The following is a 23545-nucleotide window of genomic DNA, read 5'->3' on the forward strand; positions in this document are numbered from 1 at the left end:
TGTCCAGTATCATGTCATCTGCAAATAATAAACATTTTACTTTTTCTTTCCAATTTGGATGTTTTTTATTTCTTCTTCATTTCTTATTGCTCTTCCTGGTTCTGGGGAGCTGGGCTGGAAGCCTGGCTTGGGATTGAGACCACAAGCTTCTCAGGCAGAACCTTTGCAGCTGAGATTTCCCTTTGGCATCTCAGCCACTGCCCATGAGAGCAGGGCCAGCCCTTTCTACATTTCTGCCCTTCCTACTAGTCTCCCTGTGGCTTTTTTTTTTTTTTTTTTTTTTTTTTTTGTAAATTCTTGGTTATAAGACTTCTCTTCAGCTAGCTTTCAGTTGGTTAATCAGGTTTCTTCCTCCATATTTTAATCATAATTCCAGTTTGGTTCTGAGAGGAGATGAGTGTAACATCCACCTGCTCTGCCACCATCATGGATCCTAGGGAGGTCTTTTCTTGATGGAGGCACAAGCATTGAGTCTGGAGCGCATCTGCCTTTGAGGGCTGCAAATGCCCCACCTTTTCCAGGGCAGAAGAAAAGTTTGTGACAAGCCCTGTGGTGTACTGCAACAACTTTCTGTGGACACTTACAAAACATTTGAAGTTTTTTGAGAGGCTGATAAGCCTTTATAAAGGTATTTTCTATAATCCTAAATAATTTAGAGACAAATTGGTTTCCTCTGAGAGATAATCTTTAAGCTCATATCAGTCCTCTTTCAATGGGATCAGAAGATACACATACTGACTTTGGACTCCTCTTACATTCCACCTCTGTCATGCAGAGGGGCCTCCTGAGGTCAAATCAATGGATCCAAATTTCCTGGAGCAGGCATGAGTGTGTGGCATTTGGTTTGCCACAACTCTTTGGTATTCAACCATGAATTGGGGAAATGGAACAGTTTGGGGCATGTGAGGCAGAAGTATGATGAAAACCTGCCTGGAGAGTGTGTGTGTGGATTTGGGGAGGGGTTACTCATATTTTCTGTAACCATTTTGAAATGATATGTTTTATGGAACCTTTACATTATTGGTGGCTAGATTCCTTGTAATACAGAAATCAGAAGGAAAATCCCATAGAGAGGAGAAGAAAATTTCCAGGCCAGAGCAGAAACTCATGGTCCTCTTAGTATAAGCATTACTCTTTGGTTTTTTAGTTTAGAAGCCCCATAGCAATCATAGATGTTGCCACTGGAGAGAAAGGAGCACTGGGAGTGGAGCTTGTGGGCCTCAGTTGGATATTCTTGATTTTCACATCAATCCATCAGTGGTCTATATTTGGGATATATTTATTACATTTCCATTTCTCTCTTTCTCAAAATCAATAAATGGCTTGTTTTATTTTACAGTGATACAAGCAGTATGATTAGGTTTCTCTTTGTTACAGAGTTGAATTATTTTCCACATTTATCCCAGAAAGAATCTGAGCATGCAAACCTCATAAAAGCTGTGCTATCACCCAAAAGAAGTGGTATTCAAAGAAGTGATGTGGCCCATCTAGCATGGTTCAGAGGTTGAACATCAACCTATGAACAACGAGGTCACAGTTCAATTCCAAGTTAGGGCATATGGCCAGGTTCTCTCTCTAGTACGGAGCATGCAGTAGGAAGCCGATTAATGATTCTCTCTCATCATTGATGTTTCTATATCTCTTGCTTCCTCTCCCTTCCTCTCTGAAATCAATAAAAATATATATATATTTATCTCTATCTCTATTTCTATCTCTATCTCTATCTCTATATCTATATATCTATATATTTTTTTTAAAGAAGTGTGTGTTTAAATGAGCATCCATTAACTCTTATTAATCACTCACATCTCTCCTTGATAAAAGCGTCTTTGGAAGTCCTCTTTTCTACAGCTTACCCATTCGCCCACCAGATTGGACCTTGTTATCTCTGGTTATATTTGTAATCTTCTCTTTTTTGTTCTACAGTTTCAATCAAATCAGTAGCTGATTTTCATTGATTTATCCTACATGGACCTCTTAATTTTTAATGTGAGCATTTATGTTTTCCATAAATTCTAGAAAATTCTCTTCAAATATTGCTCCAAATAACACATGGGAGTATCCCCCTCCCCTTTCATGTATCTTAACCTTTTTGTTATACTTTCTATCTTAAAAAAATCTCTCTCTGTGATATTCTGGGAAATTTTCTACAAAATTTCCTCCCGGTACTAATTTTCTGTTCAACTTTGTATAATTGCTGTTTAACCCTTCCATTGAGATTTTTATATCAACAATTGTATTGTTTTTTGCTTCATTAAATTCTAATAAATGCTTTTCCAAATATGTCTGCTATTTTATGATTTAAAAAACACACTATATCTTTAGTTGTACTTCTGATTCTTGCTTATATAAATTGTCACATAATTTACAACCTTGCCCAGCCTAGGAAATCTCCAGAATAATTAGCTTATGCTTTTCACTCTGGTTTTGATTTCCCTTTTGGCATATGGATTTCCTAACTTTCATTTTAAAAGGACATTTGTTATATCTTTATCCAACACATGTAGGAGTTTATAGTGGAAGTTTTGTTCTGCCATATTGCTGGAAGTAGGTATTCTCTAGGTCCCCTTTTATAAACTATCAGGGTTCCTGTCATAATTGTCATGAGTCAACTATATATATCAGTGTTTTTCAACCTTTTTTGGGCAAAGGCACACTTGTTTCATGAAAAAAATCACGAGGCACACCGCCATTAGAAAATGTTAAAAAATTTAACTCTCTGCCTATATTGACTATATATAAAGTAATTCTCTTGAATAGGAATCAAATAAACACAAAGAAAGTATTTTATAATTACTTTATTATGAAATATTAAGTAAACAAAATAGTGAAAAATTATAAAATTCTTGTTTTGTCTGCACCTACGGCACACCAGGCAAAGTGTGCCGCGGAATAGCGGTTGAAAAACGCTGATATATATAAAAGACTAAGCGACCATTACAACAGAACAATCAGAATGATCAAAAGATTGGTCAGCGAGTTGCTATGATGCACACTGACCACGAGGGGGTAGACGCTCAATGCAAGAGCTGCCCCCTGGTGGTCAGTGCACTCCCACAGGGGGAGCACCACTCAGCCAGAAGCTGGGCTCACGAGGGCTGGCAGGTGCAGCTGCGGGGGTGGGAGCCTGTCCGGACTCTGCAGCAATGGTGGTGGCAGGTGCAGCAGGCCTGGATGAGCTCCAGCAGCATGGCACTGCTACATCTCTTGAGGGGTCCCAGATTGCAAAAGGCTACAGGCCAGGCTGAGGAAACGCCCCCCACCCCCACCACCATGTATGAATCTGTGCACTGGGCCTCTAGTTAAACAATAATTATCTGTTTAATACCTGTCTTCCTTTCAAGAATGTACTTCCATCAGGACTGACACTATGTCTTGTTCAATATTGTCGCTCTAGATCCTAGTTAACTGCCTGGAACATTGTAGAGCTCAATGAAATGGAGGCAGGTGGCCCTGGATGTTGGTTGTGTCAAATAGATTAGGAATTCCTCTCTACCCTCTTGCAAATTTTTAAACACTCCTTAACTTTTTCTTGAACACTAGCCTTCCCTAAAGTGAATTAATTCCTCTGTGGTTGATAAAATGTCTCACAAGTGACTTCATACTATACTCTTTTCAGTTACCTTCTGTATAGATTATCCCATTTGAATTCACGATTACCTTGGACCTAGGTAGGGCAGGGACAATTATCCTGTTTTTACACATGAGGAAACTGAAGGTAGGGGGGGAGATGATGTGTCTTATCTTCTGTAAGACAATCACTAGTAATCCCAGAATTAAATCTAGGTGTTCTGATTTCAATTCTATATGAGTCTATCGTAGTGAACATCAGAGCTTCTTTATGTGAAAGTGAAGTCCACTTTGCTTCTTTACTGAACTTCCTTTTTTTTTTTAACTAAAGAAATCAGTATCTAGGAAAAAATGGATGCTATTATTAATTTGGTATTATTTTGATTTGCACAGGACTCAGACTACTTGATTTTTCATTTGGACAGTGTGTTTATGTTTCTCTTGAGACAAACATTACAGACCACCTCTGTCAAAGAACCCAGGTTTCTGGCAAACTCTGTTTGTGGCCTAGTTGAATACAGGGGTGTCTGGCAAAGGATGGTGTGTTACAGACCACATGACAGAAACACAAGATTTATCAATGTTTAACACACTTGGAGGGGTAAGGCAAGGCATGGGGAAGAACACAGAGGCAATGACAGTCATAGCAAGCTGAGTTCCCCGGGTCAATTTCCAACCTCAGGGCTGAAGATCTTGGGTGCCTGGAGTCTTCCAGGCCCACTGGTGTCCAAGAAGAGCTCTTTCAAAAGCTTGCACGGTGCCATTGGAGCCGCGTGGCAGACAGAGCAACTTCATTCCTGAGATAGGAAGGGGAGAGGGCATACCAAGGAAGCAAATCTTGGCTACTTACCTCAGAGCAGACCCCTTGGGTGTCGCAATGCCATAGCCTTTGGAATCCAAGTTACCTCCCACCTTCATGGTGTCACAGGGTTTCCGCTGCTCAATGTATTCATTCATGGTGGACTCCAGAAGGTAGGCATATTTGCCTTTGGATTTCCTCACTCGGATCATCCCCTCCTCTGTGGTCCGCACAAACACTGATGGTTCTGCTGACTTCATATATGTCCACATCTTCTCAAACACGGCAATTTTAGACCTCTGGCAGAAGACAGGAACAAAACTGGAATTAAGGGCTGGCTGTGCTTGGAATTGAGGTTGGCATACACACTAATGAAGAGCTGAGTGTAACTTGATCACACATTCATGAGTGAGATTAGCTCAGGAAGAAACAAATTATGAGTGATTGCAAAATAAGAGTCTCTAATTAGTACCAGTAGTTTTCAGAGTACAAATATCTTGCAAATACAGAACACAGAATAGTTTAAAATCTTTTAATTACTGCTGAGTAATTATATTCCTGTTAAATATAGGTAGAGTTAAGAAACTGGGGCTCTGTGTGTCCTTTAAAGACATTAAGAAACCTATCTATTGTTCAGTAAGGCCACATTTATACAGCTTAGAAGAAGTGGAGAGCTGAATATCGATGGGGTTTGATTTCATCATTGGATGACAACACTGAAGAATTTCAGGATCATGGGTGCTTATTGCCAGTTTTCCTGTAATATAAAACCTGCCCTCAGAATGTAAATTGTTATCTGATAAAGCTAATAACTTGGGACCTAATATTGTCTCCTGTTTATATTTTAAAAGCCTTTAAACCTAGCCAAATTGCTTTCCTATTGCCTCCTGAGCTCACTTGGGACTTTGCCTAAGCTGTTTACTCCACTTGATGTGCTGGTTCTCACCATTTCACACACCAGAACAAATCCTATGTACTCTGAGACCGCCTCAATTCCATGGACAGTAGTTATCAGAGTCTACTGAGCACTGAAATTATGTGCAGAGATTGTAAATATGCAGCTCCTCCTGCTCTAAATCAGAGATACTGATTCAATAGGTCTGGGGTGGAGCCTAGAATAAATCTCTTTCAGCAATGCCCTAAGTAAGGCTGTTCCCATATGACTTGTGTGACCCTTACCTTGAGAAAGTAAGGACACAATGTCTAGTATTCACTGGTTGACCAAGATAGACTGCTAGGATAGCACGTCATTCCTAGTTATGCACAGGTCTCAACTCAGTGGACACAACTAGAAGGCAGTTTCTCTTTTGTGGATCTTTCACAGAGTCTAACCTTGTACACAGTAGGCCCTTAGTCAGGATCCATGATCAGAACCACAAATTAATACTCTCATCTAATATGGTCTATAAAGAGCATCATTTCCCCCAAAGGATAGATGTATTTTATGGCTACTGGGGTCTGGCTTTTGAAAATGCTTTGTAAATGAACAAATTTTAAACATATATAAGGGACTATATTTATTAAAGAAAGTTATTACTATAAGCACACACCCTATATAATCTGGTGGTTAATATATATAGATTAAAGATTTGTTAAGTATACAATTATCATTAAACATCTAGGAGGTTATTTTTCTTTGAACATAAATATCAGGACTATTTTCTTGATCCCAACATCAAGTGTTGGCCAGATATTGATGTGTAATTAAATTGCTGTTTGAACTAATTGATCTATAGAGATATCGGGGCTCAGGAAAATTCTAGGTCTTCATGGGAAATTAATGGAAATAGTTATGAGAATTTCAGGGAGGCATTTGATAGAGTGAGCCTTAAGTTTTCACAGTCTATCTATAGTAATAAAAACATAATATGCTAATTAGACCGTACATCCTTCTGGATGTCCTTCTGGATGACTTGCTGAAACCTTAGAGGCAGGGGCTGAGGCAGAGGTAGTCACTGCCATAGCAAGGGCCAAGCCCCTTGCATGAATTTCGTGCACTGGACCTCTAGTAATTAGATAAACTAGATTATTTGTTTTAAAGTGTGGCTTACAGTCTGGAAAGGACACTGGATTTGAGAGTGAGGAGCTCTGAGTTCTAGTCCTTGTTACACTGTTAACCTTCCTTATCTCTTCCGGAGGATTTTGGGCAAGTAATCTTTAAGTCCTTTGCTAGCTGGAAAGATCTGATTCTTTATATGAAAATATATCACTCAAGCAACATTTTCAATGAGAAAAAGAGAAAAAAAGAAAAGAAAGGGAGTTTTTCAAAGTTAGGGGAAGGAATACCCAGAATCAATCATAACATCTATAATACATTGAATAGTCTCTCAGAGGAAGAAGGGAATATGTATAAATTCAGCTGTGACCAGATTTTCAAATGATCTTCCAGGCACAAAACCAACAAAACACGTAGCAGGGCAATTGCAAGATGCAATTTGACCTGACAGGATGGCCACAGCAGGGAAAGGGGCTGCTGACAGGGAGAGCTGAAGAGCCCTCTGGGCAACGATATGCAGAAAATTAATATGTTCTCTCAGCCTCACCCTAGTGCTCCATGCACCAAGGCTGTGCTCACAGCTGTTTAGAGCAAACTATCAGGAAAATCTCATCTCCAGGAATTTGAAGGCAGCATGAGTGGCAGGGAAGATTGGAAGCATACTTGGGGTATTTGTTCTTGGATCTCTCCTATCATCTGCCACTACCATAGCCCTTCACACATCTTAATTAAATTGTCGATGGAGGATTAAGTGTCTCTGGGTTGGGGTTGCCAAGAAGCTCTAGGCTGCCATGGTGACTAGAAGCCAAGTTTTTCACAGTCTGTGGTAGAAGAATTCTTATCTCACTATTCTCTCCTTCCTTGTGGGATATTAGGCAATTATGTTTCCCTAACCACCAAATTTTGTCTCCCTACTTATCCTGGTAGGGTAATTTTTCAAGGTCAGAGTCACAGATGGAAGGGCTCAGGGAACACATTTTGTTAACATTCCTTTTTCACAGGTAGAGAAACTGAGCTCCACAGTGTGGCAGTGAAATGTCCAATGTCACAAGGTTTGTTAATGGCAGAGCCAGAAGTAAAACCCGGTATCCTCATTGCCCACCTACCATATTTCCCCGAAAATAAGACATCCTCCGAAAATAAGACCTAGCGCATGGAAAGATAAGACATCCCCTGAAAATAAGACTTAGCGCAACTTTGGGAGAAAAAATTATCATAAGACACTGTCTTATTTTTGGGGAAACAGGGTAGTTTCCACTGCAACCAGCTTCTTCCCTCATTTTAGGCTCCCACACTGTCTGTGGGAGCTTTCTGAGATGCACAGTTCTCTCCTGACAATGGTGATCATAGTACTCAGGCAGGGCATAATGTTGTCATGGAGATTATATAAGACCAGAGTAAAATCCATAACCCAGTTCCTGGCACATGTAGGTGTTGTTGTATAAGTGGTGCAATTACTACCTGTAATTATGTCCTTTCTTTATATTTTACTTTACAGTTGAAATACTCAATACATACCTGGCTAGGTACCAATTTTCCTCCCTATATACATGGCAGATGTTGATATCAATTAAGAAATTATTTTACACTCACCCTAGGAGTAACCTCAGAATTTGTCTCAACACAGAACTCTAGGCAACCACTAACTTTCATTCAGTGCATGAACTACAACCTATTTGCTACCAAAACAGCAGGCCTGGTTAGGGCACAGTGCTTGTAGAATATGAACTGCCTTGGTTCTAGATTCCTAACTTTTACTGTGGACAAGAAATAGTAATATGTCAATAGATACAGTTATTAACAAAGAACTTGGAAGTCTGAAGTGCCAGCTGTACCTCTAAGTAGCTAGGGTATGCTAATTTTATTTCATAGGCTTTAGTTTCCTAAACTATAAAAGGGGAGATTTAGGCTAAACTTATCCATGGGTCTATGTGGTAACCTGAGTGATTTTTATAAAAACATTTGTCGGTTAATGATACCACTCCATTAGGACAGTGTCGTTCAGTATCAAGAATGCTTGGGTTGGAATGGGCAAACTCATAGTTTGTACTCACCCTTGATATTTGCAACATTAATTGCTTGAATCTCAATTTCTTATCCACAAAGTAGACCCCACTATTCCTTTTCTGCCTTAGGACACAGGTGAAACATAAATTAGACCATGGATGTGAAAGTGCTTTGAAGACTGTGATATGCTAACATATTGGGGATGCAGACACGGATCTATAATAGGTAAGTGAATTAGGTGGTTCCCCAACTGTCTCAGCAGGGTCTGGGATGTAGGATTGGCTTTATGAAGACATATCAGGTATCTCCTTCATGCTTAGGCTGTAGGCTAAAACTGTCAAATAATGGCTATGACATTATAAGTGTTTTTTTCTAACTGGTTGGGTAAACCTATACACAACATGTCTCACTCTAAAATGAAAGACTCAAATCAAGTGACTTCTCAATTACCTTCTTGCTCCAATATTTTGAAAATGGATGATTTTAGCCTTGGAGTCTGGATTAGCCATTGTTAAGACTTTGGTCTCTTTCCTACCTGACATATTACACAAAGTATCTGAAGAGGAAACTGAGCACATCATCAAGTTGGTTCATGCAGGGCCTGGGGTTTCCTCCAAGAAGTTGCAGCGAGAACCTTCTGGGTCTGCACAGGATCTCTACCCTCTTACCTAAGGCAATACATAGGTTTGCTCTTTATAAGCTGGGTGACCTTGGGCAATTACTTTTACTCTCTGAGCATAGTCATTTATGAAATGAGGACAACAAATCCCTACCTCACTTCTAATGAGAGGATTAAGTGAGATAATGCCCACAGTGTTTACTTAGTTCAGGACTGGATTCATAGTAAGTGCTAAGTGAGTAGTAGCAGTTGCTTATTTGTTTGAACAATATATTGTAGCTCCATGTGCTGTCTGTTCAAATCCCAGGATGAACACATCCAAAGTAAAGGGAACTGCAGGTTTTTCTGCTTTGGAGCATCTATTTACGTTGTTCATTTTGCCTAGATCAGTGGTCAGCAAACTCGTTAGTCAACAGAGCCAAATATCAACAGTACAATGATTGAAATTTCTTTTGAGAGCCAAATTTTTTAAACTTAAACTTCTTCTAATGCCACTTCTTCAAAATAGACTTGCCCAGGCTGTGGTATTTTGTGGAAGAGCCGCACTCAAGGGGCCAAAGAGCCGCATTAGGCTCGCGAGTCATAGTTTGCCGACCACGGACCTAGAATGTAATTAGCCTACCCAGGTCTGACCTGGTTTCATGATCTCTAGAAATTTTACAGGTCTATTATTTGTGGTTAACAAACCCTGCCCAGTTGCCCTCAATACCTAAAATCTCATGCTCTTTAATGAGAAGGATATTTTCCTGAAGTAGTGGTTTTCTTTTGTGAAAGTGCTTTGGACCAAGGATTGTCCCTTCAAGATGGATGTACCTGAATCTCCCTGAGGGGCCTACTGGTAAATGGAACCTCCATCTTCTGTTGTTTCCCTTGTATTTCAGATGCCTTGTTTCTTTTAATCTCATAATGATTCTATGAGATAGACAGTATTCTCCTCATTTTACAGATAGGAAATGTTGGTAGAGAGGCTAAGAACCACCGAAAGGATGGGGCCAAGTGCTGGACCTAGGTCTGGCTGATCCTAAGTCTTGTGTGCCTTAGCTCTCTGCTTCTTTGCCTTGATTGTGGCCTTCAGCCACATGATATCTCTACCACCTCTACTCCATTGTCTCATTTTCTCTCTTTTGTGACAGTTTTTAATAGACCACCTATTCCAGTAATTATTTCCCATATACCATCTACTATTTATCAAGTCTCCAAGGAGGGGACACAAAGGGCATCAGGTTGGAATCTCAGCTACTCCTAATCAATTACTAACAAGACTGTAAGGTCCTTGCAGGAGCAGCTTTTAGAGAACCTGGCACAGACTAGCATGTGTAAAGGGTCTAATTCAGTGCAAGAGCTTTGAAGTTTCCACCAATAATGAAATGTGATTTCTCAGGGATCTGCAGAAAGCTGATCCTTGTTCTGAATTTCCCTGACTTACATTCAGTTAAGCAGTTGCTCTGGCTGCCTAAAATCCCATGCTCTTTAATGAGAAGGATATTTTAAGGACTGTAGTTGTTCCCTTTTGTGAATGTGCCTTGGGACAAGGTGTGTCCCTACCCGGAAGAACTCCTTAGTAGATCCTGCTTCCAGTGTCCCGTACGCAATTTCTGTCTGCTTCGCTAGGTCCTCTGCACTCTCGATGGGCGACACCATCCTCTCCACGGTCAAGAAGGCAGCCAGGTTGGCTGTGTATGAGGAGATGATGATCAAAGTGAAGAACCACCAGACACCACCAACGATACGGCCGGACAGGGACCTGAAGGCCAAAGGGAGGAGATGTCAGAAGTACAGACATCAATTACAGAGGCTATGTGGAGGCCCCTTCAGCAGAGCTGTCAAGCCCTATTACACCCTTCTCCTTGGTCAGCAAGATGTGAGACTTAAAATGTCAGAGAGATCTCTTCTGCATTTTGTTCCTGATCACAAATAAAGACCTGTGGGGTTGCTGTCCTTCAGGGATGATAAAGCCCCTCAGGTATATATTCACACTCATTTTCACAGTACATATATGTCAAGACAGATGCCAGCAAAGACACAGATATATCAACACGTGCCCCCCAAATCACAAATAACATGCAAGATTTCTGTTAAATGTGGTGACATACTATTATACACCAAATGTTTGTGCATACATATATGAATATAAATGTATTTATACACAGGATGCGCATATTTGATTATGTCCAGAAATATTTTCAGACTGCTTTTTTATTATTGGCTGGCAAAGGTTGCCAAAATGATGGACTAGAACAGTGGTTCTCAAACTTTCTAATGCCTCAACCCTTTAATACAGTAACCCACAGGTTGAGAACTGCTAGCAGGGTCACCTATGACCATCAGAAAACACAGGTATTTACATTACGATTCATTATAGTAGCAAAATTACAGTTATGAAGTAGCAATGAAAATAATTTTATGGTTGGGGGTCACCACAACATGAGGAACTGTATTAAAGGGTTGTGGCATTAGAAAGGTTGAGAGCCACTGGACTAGAAGAAGGGAAGGGAGGACATCTTGGAAATAAATGAGAACAACAGTACTCCAGCTGCTTTGGAGAATGTCACTATTGAGTGGAGGCACATTTCCTCCCGCTATTATAGAGAAAGAGAACTTGGCCAAAATAAAAGACAAAGGATATTTTGTTCTGGATCAAATAGCCAAAATGACAATTATACATAAGGTGTAAAGTTTATCCTTAATCTGTTTGGAATCTAGTTCTCTCTTAATGCCTATGAGCTCCACGAGAGTAACAGAATCTTTTAGTTCTTTTGTGCAGTGCTATACCTCCATCACAGAGCGCACACAGTAGGCCTCAATAACAAGTGAATGCATAAATGCTGCTGCCCCTCTCCTAATCTGGCAGCTCTATTCTCACTGGATTCTAGAGACCAGGAATAGTTTTTAGGGCCAGGAGAACCCAAACCTGCTTAGGATCCAGCAGGTCTGGAGTCATGGCCTTGAACCAAGTCTTCAGGAGGCTACCTCCTCTTCCAACATTACTGAACTGAGAGACCCAGAGGAGGTGTCCCAAGTGGGGGATTATCTAGTGAAGTTCAAAGGCTTCCCAAGAAAGTTCCAAGCCTATGGCTCCTCCTTCCTTGTTCTCCTTTAATTAATAGGTATCTTCTAGGCGGTGAGACAACTTACCCTTTATGGTATTCCTCACATCCCCACTTACCTAATTAAGAGACCAAAGAAAGAGTCTTTTGCTGAACAGCCAGCAAGTGCCATCCACAGAATACTTGGAGAGCTGGGATAGAACTCTTCCAACTGGGATGATTTCAGTGCTTTGTTTGCATCTGATTTACAAGATGAGAACTTGAATAGTTGACAACCCCCTACCCTCAGGTCAGATCTGCTACAGGCAAAGCTGGGCCTCCATTCAACAACTCTGCATTTTCCCAGCTCCACACCAGAGGCAGGGGTGTGGAGTTATTAGAGGCCAGTTCTGGGAATGAGAGCCTTTGCTTTTTCACTAAGCAGCCACATTACCTTGGCTAGTTGCCTGCCTCAACTAGGTCTCAGTCTTCTTCCTCTGTATAATCGGTGAGTCTAACCCTACTTCCTGTGAGAAATCTAAACTTTCAGAATTATAAGGGCTCTTAATCCATTCTTTTCCTTTTACTGACACAAGTTATTGGAATTAAAGTGGTAGAGGGGAAAGCACTGTGAAAAGTGCTATTGCAATACAATATGTTATTTTTATGATGATTATTCTCCCAGGGAAGCACAGGGCAAAACAGCACTTTTCTTAGTAGGGAAAGGACAGCTGTGATCTGAATGCCTTGGAAGTCTGCCTAGTCACCTGAATGTTATTAGTCTCATAACTTGGCATAGCTATTCCCAAAACTCCCCAGGTAATTGAGGAATCCCTTATGTTTCTCCAGAATTGGCCACAATATAGATGGTTGTTGAACCCATTACTTGAATTTCAAGTGTAGCCTTGCATATGGGAAAGGGATGAATAGCTTCATCTTGCAACTGAAAGAATAGCAGTGAAGAGATGTAAAACAACTTTCCCAGGGTCACAAGTGAGGCAGTGGCAGAGTAGGGAGTAGGAGCCAGGACTTAATGTTTCCTGTCTCACACTGTGTCTGCTACAGAACATTCCCTTCCTTACCAAGTTATGATTTATTCATGGATGGCATAGACTTCTTCAACTCATGCCACCTCAGTGATGTTGCTTCACAGCCAACACTAACTTCTTGCAAAGCTCAGTGGAACCTTTGGGAACCATAGAAAGCAGTCTCACCACCAACATCACCACAGACTTAGAAACCTGTTTGTATTTGTTTTTACTACTGCATAACAAATCACCACAAATGTAGAGGCTCCCAACAACACTTATTATCTCATAGTTCTACAGGTCAGAGGTCTGGGTTAGGGTGTCTAGATTCGCTGCTCAGGGTCTCACCAGGCTGAAATCAAAATGATGTCTTGGAGTCCTTTTGCAAGTTCACTGGTTGTTTGAAGAATTCATCCTCTTGTGCTTGTGGGATTAAGATCATAGTTTCCTTGCTGGCTGCTAGCCAGCAGCTGCTTTCAGCTTCTAGAGGCTGTCTGCATTCCTCATTACATGTCCCCTGCATCTTCAAGCCAGCAAGTGTGGTAAATCCCTCTTGTTCTTTGAACCTCTCTGAATTCCAGTAGCTGGAGAAAACTCTGCTTTTAGAGAGCTCATCTCATTGGTTCAGGACCACCTGGATAATCTCTGTTAATCTTAAAGGCAACTGATTTGGGACTCCACGTCTGTAAAATCTTTTCACAGAAGTACCTAGCTTAGTATTTGAATATCCAAGAGACAGAATCTTTAGAAATCTGTGTACCATACTTTTTATTCACTCATTTTATAAGCATTTCTTGTACTGCAGGCATTATTGGGCATTTGGGAGATAAAAGTGATACAGCAAAGACTCTTCCTTCCTGGAAAAAATGGGCAGTGTAACCTAGTGATTAAAACATAGGCTTTGGGGTCACATACCCCAATTATTTGTAAAGTGCTTAGCACAGTGTTTGGTGCATAGTAAGCACCCAGTAAAGCAATCATCACTACCTTATAAAAATATCTTCAATGGTAATTATAGTCCTAGAGGCTCGGTGCATGAAAATTTATGCACTGGAGGTGGGGGTCCCTCAGCTTGGCCTGCACCCTCTCACAGTTTGGGAGCCTTCAGGTGTGGGAGGTGACTCAGTGATCAGGGGAAGGCGCTGCCCCCATCACACCTCTGATGCTGCCATTGTCAGCAGTACAAGCTTTGGCCAGCCCTGGTTACCTGAGCCTTGGGTGGCCTTGGGCAGCTGGGCAGGTGCCACTCAAGGCTTGCCTGTGCTTCAGGCTGGCTCTGGGTAGCTGGGGGTTGAGGGGACAGGGGGAAAATGAAAATAGGTGTGTGGAGCAGTCTGGCCCACCCCGGGCCCAGCCTTGTTGCGTGCTTGCTACCCCGGTGGGGCTGAAGGGACTAGGTGCCACCATCTTTGAGGGCATGGCAATTAATTAGCATATTCCCTCCTTATGGTCGTGGGCACCACCATCTTTGCAACAGTGTGAAGGTCAATTAGTATATTCCCTCTTTATTAGATAGGATCTTAATTATGTGACAGGTAAGAGAGCAGTACTAATGGAACACAAAGAGCTTGCTAATCACCCTGCTGGCAGAGGGCAGGAAAAGTTACCAGAGGAGGAGAAACTTATGCTAGGTTTTGAAGGCTGAGTAGGAGATTGCCAAACAGAATAGGTGTAAGAGTGGGAGAAGGTAGACAGAGGTAAAAAGGAGGAGGTGAGGGAGATATTGTCTTCTCTGTAAACTTCCCATCCTTTGCCAGCAGAGCACTGAGTAACCCCTTCTGTTTTTCTATTACACCATGATAATTCTTTTAAAAATTTAACCACTCTGTTGTAATAATTTAAGATGGTACTATGATTATTCCTTATGGTACTTATTGATTAACAATGATGATGATAATGGATTGAACTAAGGCAAAATCCACAGAAATTGGGAGGGTAGGCTGACTGAAGAGGTGATATCAAAGTGTTTCGGTAATCTATGGGAGCAGGAGCTGAGGGAGATGATAATGCTCAAATGACAGTTTATGCGTGCCTTCTGGGTGAATTAATTCCAACATAGTCTTGGGACTTACTAATAGATGCTGGCTGCAAGCTGTCTCTTCTTGCAAATGATGTCTTTGTCTTTGTTAATTAGAGGAAATTTGTTAACTACATGCATTTTTATAATCATTTTGATAACCAAATGTATCATTAAATGCATACTTGATGCTAATAGAAGATAGTAAGGATCTGATTGGACCATCCTCTGGGTTCTGACAGTTAGGCATTTCCTGTACTGGGCATAGATTAGGAATAACTCCTGGTCTTCAAATATATATTTCTAATCTCCCAGTTTGAAGTTGTTGATCCAACTTCCAGGGGTTGGCAAGCTTGCAAAAGGCCAGGTAATAAGTCTTCCAGGCTTTGTGGGCCTTACAGTTTCTGTTCTACTACTTGTCCCTGCTATTATAGTGTGAAACCAGCCATGGACCCTACATGAACACATATACACATCTGTGTTCCAATAAAATTTTAATTACAAAAACAGACAGCATACTGGATTTGGCCTGTGGGCCATAGTTTTGTGACTCCTGCCCTCAATTCTACTGTGAATCACACTTTTGATTTAAGCTAACATGCAACAGTAGTCAAGAAATTTTTAAAACTCATTTATCTAGTTATTAGTACCTCCACAAAAACACCTGGATAAAATATTGCAGTGATTAATTTGACAGCTACTTTTGGGTATCCTCAGGGAGAAAACGTAGAGGGCATTGGTCAAGAGAATGGGCTTATAGGTCAGATATACTATGATGGAGTCCTGCCTTGTCACTTATTGGTTGTACAGCTTTTGGAAAGTCACTAAATCTCTTTGTGCTTGTTTCTTGACAAAGTGGAGTAATATTACTTATTTAAAAAGTACTCTCAAGAATTAAAAGAAATTATATATGAAGCATGTAGCACGTGCCGACAGAGTAAGCATTTCAGAATGGAGGTATGCAGACAGTGTGAGGAGCAATGGTGTGGCTACAGGTGGGGGAGCAGGCACTATGGCCAGGGCCTTCAGGAAAGCAGGTACTTGGGGTTGGTGTAGGGAGTGGGAGGTTATTAGACAGCAGTCAACATTTGATTCCATCAACCTCCTCTCCAGGACATCTCTGACAAGGATGTGGGTTTGGACATTCCTTATTTCAAAAGCATGTCCTGTCATCCTCAAGAGGAAGGGACCAGAAGGGAGACCCCTCCTGTGTGCCTCCATTTAGCTGAGCTCAAGAGGCCACAGAGCTCAACTTATTCATTTTATTATCTGCTTCAAATGGCTGTTGTAAAAAAAAGTAGTGGAAACAGAGGTGTGAAGCTCATATGACCTGCCTCTAAATTTCTGGGAGGAAAAAAGTTCATTTTGACTAATTACTGAGATGAGCTATGTACAGAGAGGTTCATAGACCAGGGTAAACAGCTCTGACCAGCTGCAACAATTCAACTGATGAGGCCACTTAATCCAAGATGCTTTGTCTGGGTGGCAAATCATCTTATTTGTCACTAGCTGCAAATCACTCTCCGCTTCCCTGGTAGAACTGGAGTGATTCATTTTAATTGCAACAGGTGGAAGATCCTGGACTCTGATAGTGAGTCCAAGGGGTGGGGATCTAGAGGCTGGACAACAAGGTCTAAGGAAATTCTAGTCATTTGTAAGCAAGTGTACTGCTCTTGTATTTGCAGAGCTATGTTTTAAAGAAGGATTGTCTTTTGTTCCTATTTCTCCTTTTCCCATTTAACTAAAGTTATGGCACTGGGGGAAAAATGCAGATCAATTCACTCATGTTTTAAAATTTATTAATTCTTTGGTTCATCTTTAAGCTTTGGTTTCCACACCTGAAAATGGAGATAATGAATTCCATTCCAGGAATTGTGAAAAGTGAGTAAGTCATGTCTGGCACTAAATACAGGCACAGGAAAGCTCAAAATGTCACTTGTGGTGATGATGCCAATTTCTTTTGGAAACACTCTTCTTAACTTCTCAATTTCCTCCTGCCTTGCAGGTTCATCCTTCTTAGTCTTCTTTGCTGGTTCTTCCTTTCTGCTTAATCTCAAACTCTTTTGTACAGAACTCAGGCCTCAGCACACCCCTATCTACAGTCTTACCCTAGATGATCTGCTCCAGTCCCACATCCTTTAAAAGTAGTTGCTGGCAACTCCCAAATTTAGATTTCAAGTCTTTGAACTATAAACACATGTATCCCACTGCATACTTGACACCTCAAACCTGAAATATCCAAAACAAAAGTCTTAATGAGCTCCCACCCAAAAGCCCACATAAATACAAAATGACTTACTCTTCTCAATCTTCCCACCACTGTCCAGCCTGCTGTTCAAACCAAACACCAGAGAGACATTTATGATTTGTCCCTTTCCCTCATCCTCATGTCCAGTCATCATCCCAAATAACATTCTATATACTAGATATTAGTATTATTTTTCCTTGCTTCTTCTTTTGTCCTTGTACAACCCACGTTCACACAATAGCCAGAGGGATATTTTAAAACTGTAAATAGGATCATGTTGTCCTCTAGCCCACTTAAAATCTGTCACACTTAGAAAATCAATTCAAATGCCCTACCAAGGTCAACCTGATATGACACACCTCTAATCTCTTGTCCTGTATTTCCTGCTTTGCCTATGTTCCATATTCATTAGCCTTCTTACTTCTAAGAACACTCCATATTCTTTCCCAAGCATCACTTACCCACAGTTCCTAGACACAAAGGAATAGTTGGCACCATGCTAGTGTTAAAAATGAGACTTTTTCTACATATATTTTTGGGTTTAAGTTCTTAGAAGAAGCAACTTTCTTTTTATAGCTAGCTGTCTACTGGCTAGCCCACAATTCCAAAACATATGGTTTCCTTGTATCCAGAGCCCTCCCCAGAGCTCATACATTTTGCTCATCCGCCAGCTGGTTTCAGAAGTGAGGGGCTCTAAGAGCCTGGGTCACTGCCTCCGTGGGCATGTGAGGGCCTGGGTTGTCACCTGTGGTCCAACATAACAGTATTTGAAGTCCTTAGAGCTGGCAGCATATTTAAATGTGGGATGTTGTGGGCTTTTAAAAAAAGAGACCCCAAATGGTTAGCAAATGGGAGATAAAATAACCATGTGTGCTTTAATTAATGTTTGGTTAGCTCCAGCACAAGACATTTAAATGAGCTATTATACTTAAAATAGCCAATTAAAATCTCCATTTACCATGTAGTTTTTCATTCTACCTAGTTTCCTGCACACTCAGTCCTCCCTTCCACATATCTCCAACCAGGCTACCTGGGCAGCCCTGGAAGCAGAGAACTGTTTCCCTTGTTTGCCTACTCCCTCCATTCCCTCCTCCCGCAGTCATTTCATAAAAGGGACACTTAGCTCTTTCTGAGGCTACTGTCTCTTCCATAACTATGATTTGGGACAAGTTATTTCATATCGCTGAGCCACAGTATCATCTATCTGTGAAATGGGAATAATAAGAACAAACTGAAACCATTTCTGTGAGGATGAACTGTATTGTGTTTAGCAGAATACATGGTAGAATAATAGCTGTTATTATTCAGAAATGAAAGATGATGTGGAAAGTTTTCAGTACATTAAGTGAGAAAAAGCAAGTTATAAAACAGACTATACTACATGACCCTATTTAAAAACACAAATTTGGCAGAGATAAATGTCTGGAAGTATGTAAGCTAAGATATTATAGAAGTAATCTAGCTGGCTGGATTATGGGCTTTTCCATCTTCTATTTTTTTATTTTCTAAATGAATACATATAATATTTATAATATATAGAAAACCTAGAACATAATGGTTAAAATTATGGACTGTGGAATCCTGCAACCTGGGTTCAAAACTCAGCTTCTCTTACTGGCTGTGTGACTTTGGAAAAGTGGCTTAGATAAGTGAGCTAATTTTCAGCTCACTTATCTATAAAATGAAGATAATAGCAATATCTCCTCATATCAGCCATTAAGTATTATTGTTTTTTCATCACTAACTTGGTGAGTGGCAAGGAGTTAGGAAGAAGGAGGGAAAGGATTGGTGTAGACAGAGAAGTGAGGGAAAGTGATGTTTAAGCTTAGAGCTGAAGGTTGAGAATGATCTAGACAATCTGGAGGAGCAACATTCTAGACAGAGGAAACAGGAAGAGCAAAGGTTCTGGGGGCAGGAAGAGGCTTTGTGTGTTGAAGGTCATTGATATAGCATAAGGCAGTGGTTGGCAAACTCATTAGTCAACAGAACCAAATAACAGTACAACGATTGAAATTTCTTTTGAGAGCCAAATTTTTCAAACTTGACTTAACACCAATTTTTCAAAATAGACTCACCCAGGCCATGGTATTTTGTGGAAGAGCCACACTCAAGGGGCCAAAGAGCCGCATGTGGCTCGAGAGCCACAGTTTGCCGACCAAGGGCATAAGGCGATTCTAGAGATTGAGGCAAGGACTAAATCAAGCAGAGTGTCTGAAGCCAGGGCATGAGCCCTGGATTTAATGAACAAAATATAGCTCCAGTGCCGCCTCTTCTGAGAAGCCTAACTGGCTGCTTCTTCCTACCTTATTTTTCTGCACTCACCTATTTTTCCCATAAGTACCACTCCTTATTCTGCTGTTTTTTCTAATTACTACTACAGTAAATTATTATATCATTAAGGAACTTTAGATTTCTTCATAATTCTCTAGAATCTAATGCATTCTCTATATTTGTTGAGTAAGTATGAAACTCCATAAATAAGCAATTTGCAATGCTTTTTTCCTTGAGGTTTCTATACAGGAAAATGTTTCTTAAGCTAATTATTAGCAAAAACATAATTGTATGAAGAATTACTTATTCTATGAGTTAATAAACTTTAATGGCACCCATTTGGAGACACTGGTATCTCAAATATAGCTATAATTCCTATATAGTCAGTTCCCTCAGTATCTTTGCTCTGCAAATTGGTTGTCATAGAGAAAATTATTGCATAAAGTTAAAAAATAAACTGTCTTTAAAAATATTATAGCCCAGCTGGTATAGTTCAGTGGTTGAGGATAGACCCATGAACCAAAGAGGTCACTAGTTCAATTCCTGATCAGGGCACATGCCTGGGTTGTGGGCTCATCGATGTTTCTATATTTTTAGCCTTCTCCCTTCCTCTCTCTAAAAATCAATGAAAACATATTAAAAATATTATAAAAGACTGATGTCACAAGTTTAGACTGATGTAAGGTGACATATGGGTATTGCTTTAAAATAGTAAGTTTGTGGTAATTTTTAAATATAGCAATAGAAAACTAAAGTATGAGTGGAAATCACTGTAAAACTCTTGACAGTTGAGGATGGCTGCAATAAATTCTTAACCCATTGTTCTGTTTTAGCCTGGTCCTCCACTTCTCCTGTTTTAGTTCACTGGATGAAGTCAGTAGTTAGGAGTAAAGGCTTTGGTGTCAGGTTGCTTGGTCCTTCTGCCAAGAACTAGGGGGTGATTTTGGACAAGATACTTAACCACACTAAGCCTTAGTTTTCTCACTTACAAAATGGGAAGTGGTAGGCAGAAAGTTGGTCCCCTGAAATCAATGCCTTAATCCCTAGAACCTGTGAGTATAATTACATTACATGGAAGAAGAAACTTTTCAGATAGAATTAAGGACAGGGACCAGAACAGAGTGATTATCCAGTAGACTTTTTCCTAAAAAGTAGAAGAAAGTTGGTCAATGAGAAGACAGAAGAAGAGCCGGAAGAGATTCAAAGTGTGAGAGAGACTTCTATCTCTGAAGATAGAGGAAGAAGGCCATTAGCCAAAGATAGAGGAAGAAGGCCATTAGCCAAAGAATGAGAAAGCTGAGGAGAGTTAGCTGAAAACCAGCAAGGAAACAAGGACCCCAGTCCTATCACCACAGGAATTCAAATCAGCCAGCAATCTGAATGGGAAAGGAAATGGATTCTTCCCGTGAACCCCAGAAAGGAATATAGTACAGCCATGTCACCACCTCTTAGGCCAGTAATACTCATATTGAACTTTTGACCCATAAAACTCTAACATAATAAATATGTGTTGCTTTAAGCTGCTAAGTTTTCTTATAGCAGCAATGGAAAACTAATACAGAGATGTTGTGAAGAGTAAATATATGTAAATCATATAGGACAGAGACTGGCATATGGTGAGTGCCTATTCCTTGGTACATTTTCTCACTGTTGTTTTTATTAGTCATTCACTGCTATAGCCACATTCACCTTCCGTGACCATTCAAATGCTTTCATTTGTGAACACCTCTTATCTTCTTGCTTCTCCATGTATGTCCTTAGATATTCTTCCTGAATTCAAAGTTTATTTCAGATGATATCATCTCCAAGAAGATTTTTCCAACCCATTCAGCCTGGTACAATATCTTCCAAGGCAGCACTCCCCCCTCTTCTTACTAGGTATTATATTTATTTAAACTCTAGGTTGTATGAGGGTTTGTTTTCTCTTTATTAAATTTTATGCCCAGTCAGTGTGGCTCAGTGGTTGATCCTCTATACTATTTTCTATGAACCATGAGGTCACTATTTGATTCCTGGTCAGGGCACATGCCCAGGTTTCAGGCTTGATCCCCAGTGTGGGGCATGCAGGAGGCAACCAATCAATGATTCTCATCATTAATGTTTCTTTAACTCTCTCTCAGAAATCAATAAAAATATTTTTTAAAAATTCTATATGCTGTGATAACAAATGATTCCCAAAACTTTGCTTAAAACCATCATATATGTCTTCTTTTTAATATATTGTTTTGTTATAACAAGAACACTTAACACGAGACCTACTCTCTTAACAAAATTAAGTATATAATACAATATTGTTAACTATAGCCACAATGTTGTGCAGCTTATCTCTGGAACTTATTCCTCTTGCTTAACTGAAACTTAATGCTCATTGATTACCATATATCTTCAAGGTTCATCCATGTGGTTGCATATTGCACAATTTTCTTCTTTCTAAAGGCTGAATAATATTCCATTACATGTATATGCCACACTTTCTGTTTCCACTTATCCATGATGGCTATCTAGATTGTTATTTATCTTGGCTATTGTGGATAGCATGACAATGAGCATGGGAATGTTAATATATCTTTGAGATCCTGACTTCAATTCTTTTGGATAAATATACAAGAATAGGATAGCTAGATTAAATGATAATTTTTAATTTTTTTTTTAGGATCCTTTATATTATTTTCTATAGTAACTATACCATTTTGCATTCCCACAAACAGTGTACAAGGGTTCCAATTTCTCCACAGTCTTACAACACTTGTCTTCTTTTCAGGTATATTTCTTGCTTATGCCACATGTGAAGGTTGGTTGGGGCTATTTTCTCTTCATTATTCCTTTGGGGTCAAGACTGACAAAGCAGCTGTCACCAGGAACATCCCCAGTTGCATACTGGCTCTTACAGCTTCTTCCCAGTAGTGATACGTGCCACTTATGCTTATATTTCATCAACAAGATGAAATGACAGCACCTAGTATCAGTATGGAAAGGGACAAACAATACTATCCTGGGCACAAGAGGAGGAGAGCTGAGTATATTCGGTGGGCAGAATTCATGGCAACCACAGGTTCTTATAACATTGCCCTGGGAAGAAGCTTTTACCAGAGTTCCCATTTTATAGATGAAGAGCTTGAGATTCAGAAAGGATGGTGATTTTCCACATATTTTATAAGTAACATGGTTGAAACTAGGACCCAACTGTCCTTTCATCCCTTTGGCAACTCTATCAGAGGCCGTAATGAGCCTAATACTGGGCTGGAGATGCAGCAGAAAACAAGCTTGTTTCAGTCACCACCTCATATTTATTGTCTACTACTGTTTTCTGGTCTCCCAGCCCTCCACATCTGCCTCCCTTCTCCTTCTCAGCCTCATGGGCTACCTGTTTTTAGAGTTGTCCTCCCACACCCTGTACAATTAGATTACAAACAACTGAAAAGTAAGGGTAAGATTTCAACTTTGATTTATTCACAACCCCTAATGTATTAGGCACACAGCAAATGTTCCTTGGATTGAACACAAAACTGCAAATGAAATTCAGTTTAGATGCCAAACGTTTGTTCTGTGCTTATATCCCCCTGTGTGTTCCCAAACAAGTGTATTAATAGGAATTTGCATGTGCAATGCCAGTTTATTAGAGAGAACATTAGCTATCCACATATACTTGAAAAATATATTAATAAGATCAAGAATATACTTCATAAATCACTCTGAAAATTGCCAAAGTAATTTCTTAATCTCTTCTTTTTTTCTTATAAGTGATTCCATGTCTCCCAGTGACTTATACTAAATACACAGTACTAATTAACAGTCATGAAAACAGAAGCTTAGGAAGCTAAGGCAGATTAAAAATGAATTTTCCAGAGATGTAAAACTTCTTCCCATAAGGGATGTCATGTGTCTCACTGTTTGGGTTTAGGAGAGAAAGGGAAGCCTGTGGGAAGGAGGATGGAGCCAGGCTGATTTGGAGGGGAAAACATTT

General features: G+C 40.1%; 1 protein-coding gene across 4 annotated transcripts in view; it reads right to left on the minus strand.

Moving 5' to 3' along the window:
* Positions 1 to 23545, minus strand: part of GRIA1 (glutamate ionotropic receptor AMPA type subunit 1) — a 270354-nt gene that overhangs the window by 30005 nt on the left and 216804 nt on the right. For all 4 annotated transcript variants that reach the window (XR_004985576.2, XM_036423636.2, XM_036423635.2 and 1 more), the window contains exons 12-13: positions 10537 to 10735; positions 4421 to 4668 (exon numbers count right to left, since the gene is read on the minus strand). Coding sequence is in view for 3 of the 4 variants with exons in the window: in XM_036423636.2 (XP_036279529.1) it covers positions 4421 to 4668; positions 10537 to 10735 (447 nt within the window). In the remaining variant the exon portion in view is untranslated. The remainder of the gene's footprint in view (positions 1 to 4420; positions 4669 to 10536; positions 10736 to 23545) is intronic.

The sequence above is a fragment of the Pipistrellus kuhlii genome, unplaced genomic scaffold, assembly GCF_014108245.1.
Source record: "Pipistrellus kuhlii isolate mPipKuh1 unplaced genomic scaffold, mPipKuh1.p scaffold_m20_p_8, whole genome shotgun sequence".
Taxonomy (NCBI): domain Eukaryota; kingdom Metazoa; phylum Chordata; class Mammalia; order Chiroptera; family Vespertilionidae; genus Pipistrellus; species Pipistrellus kuhlii.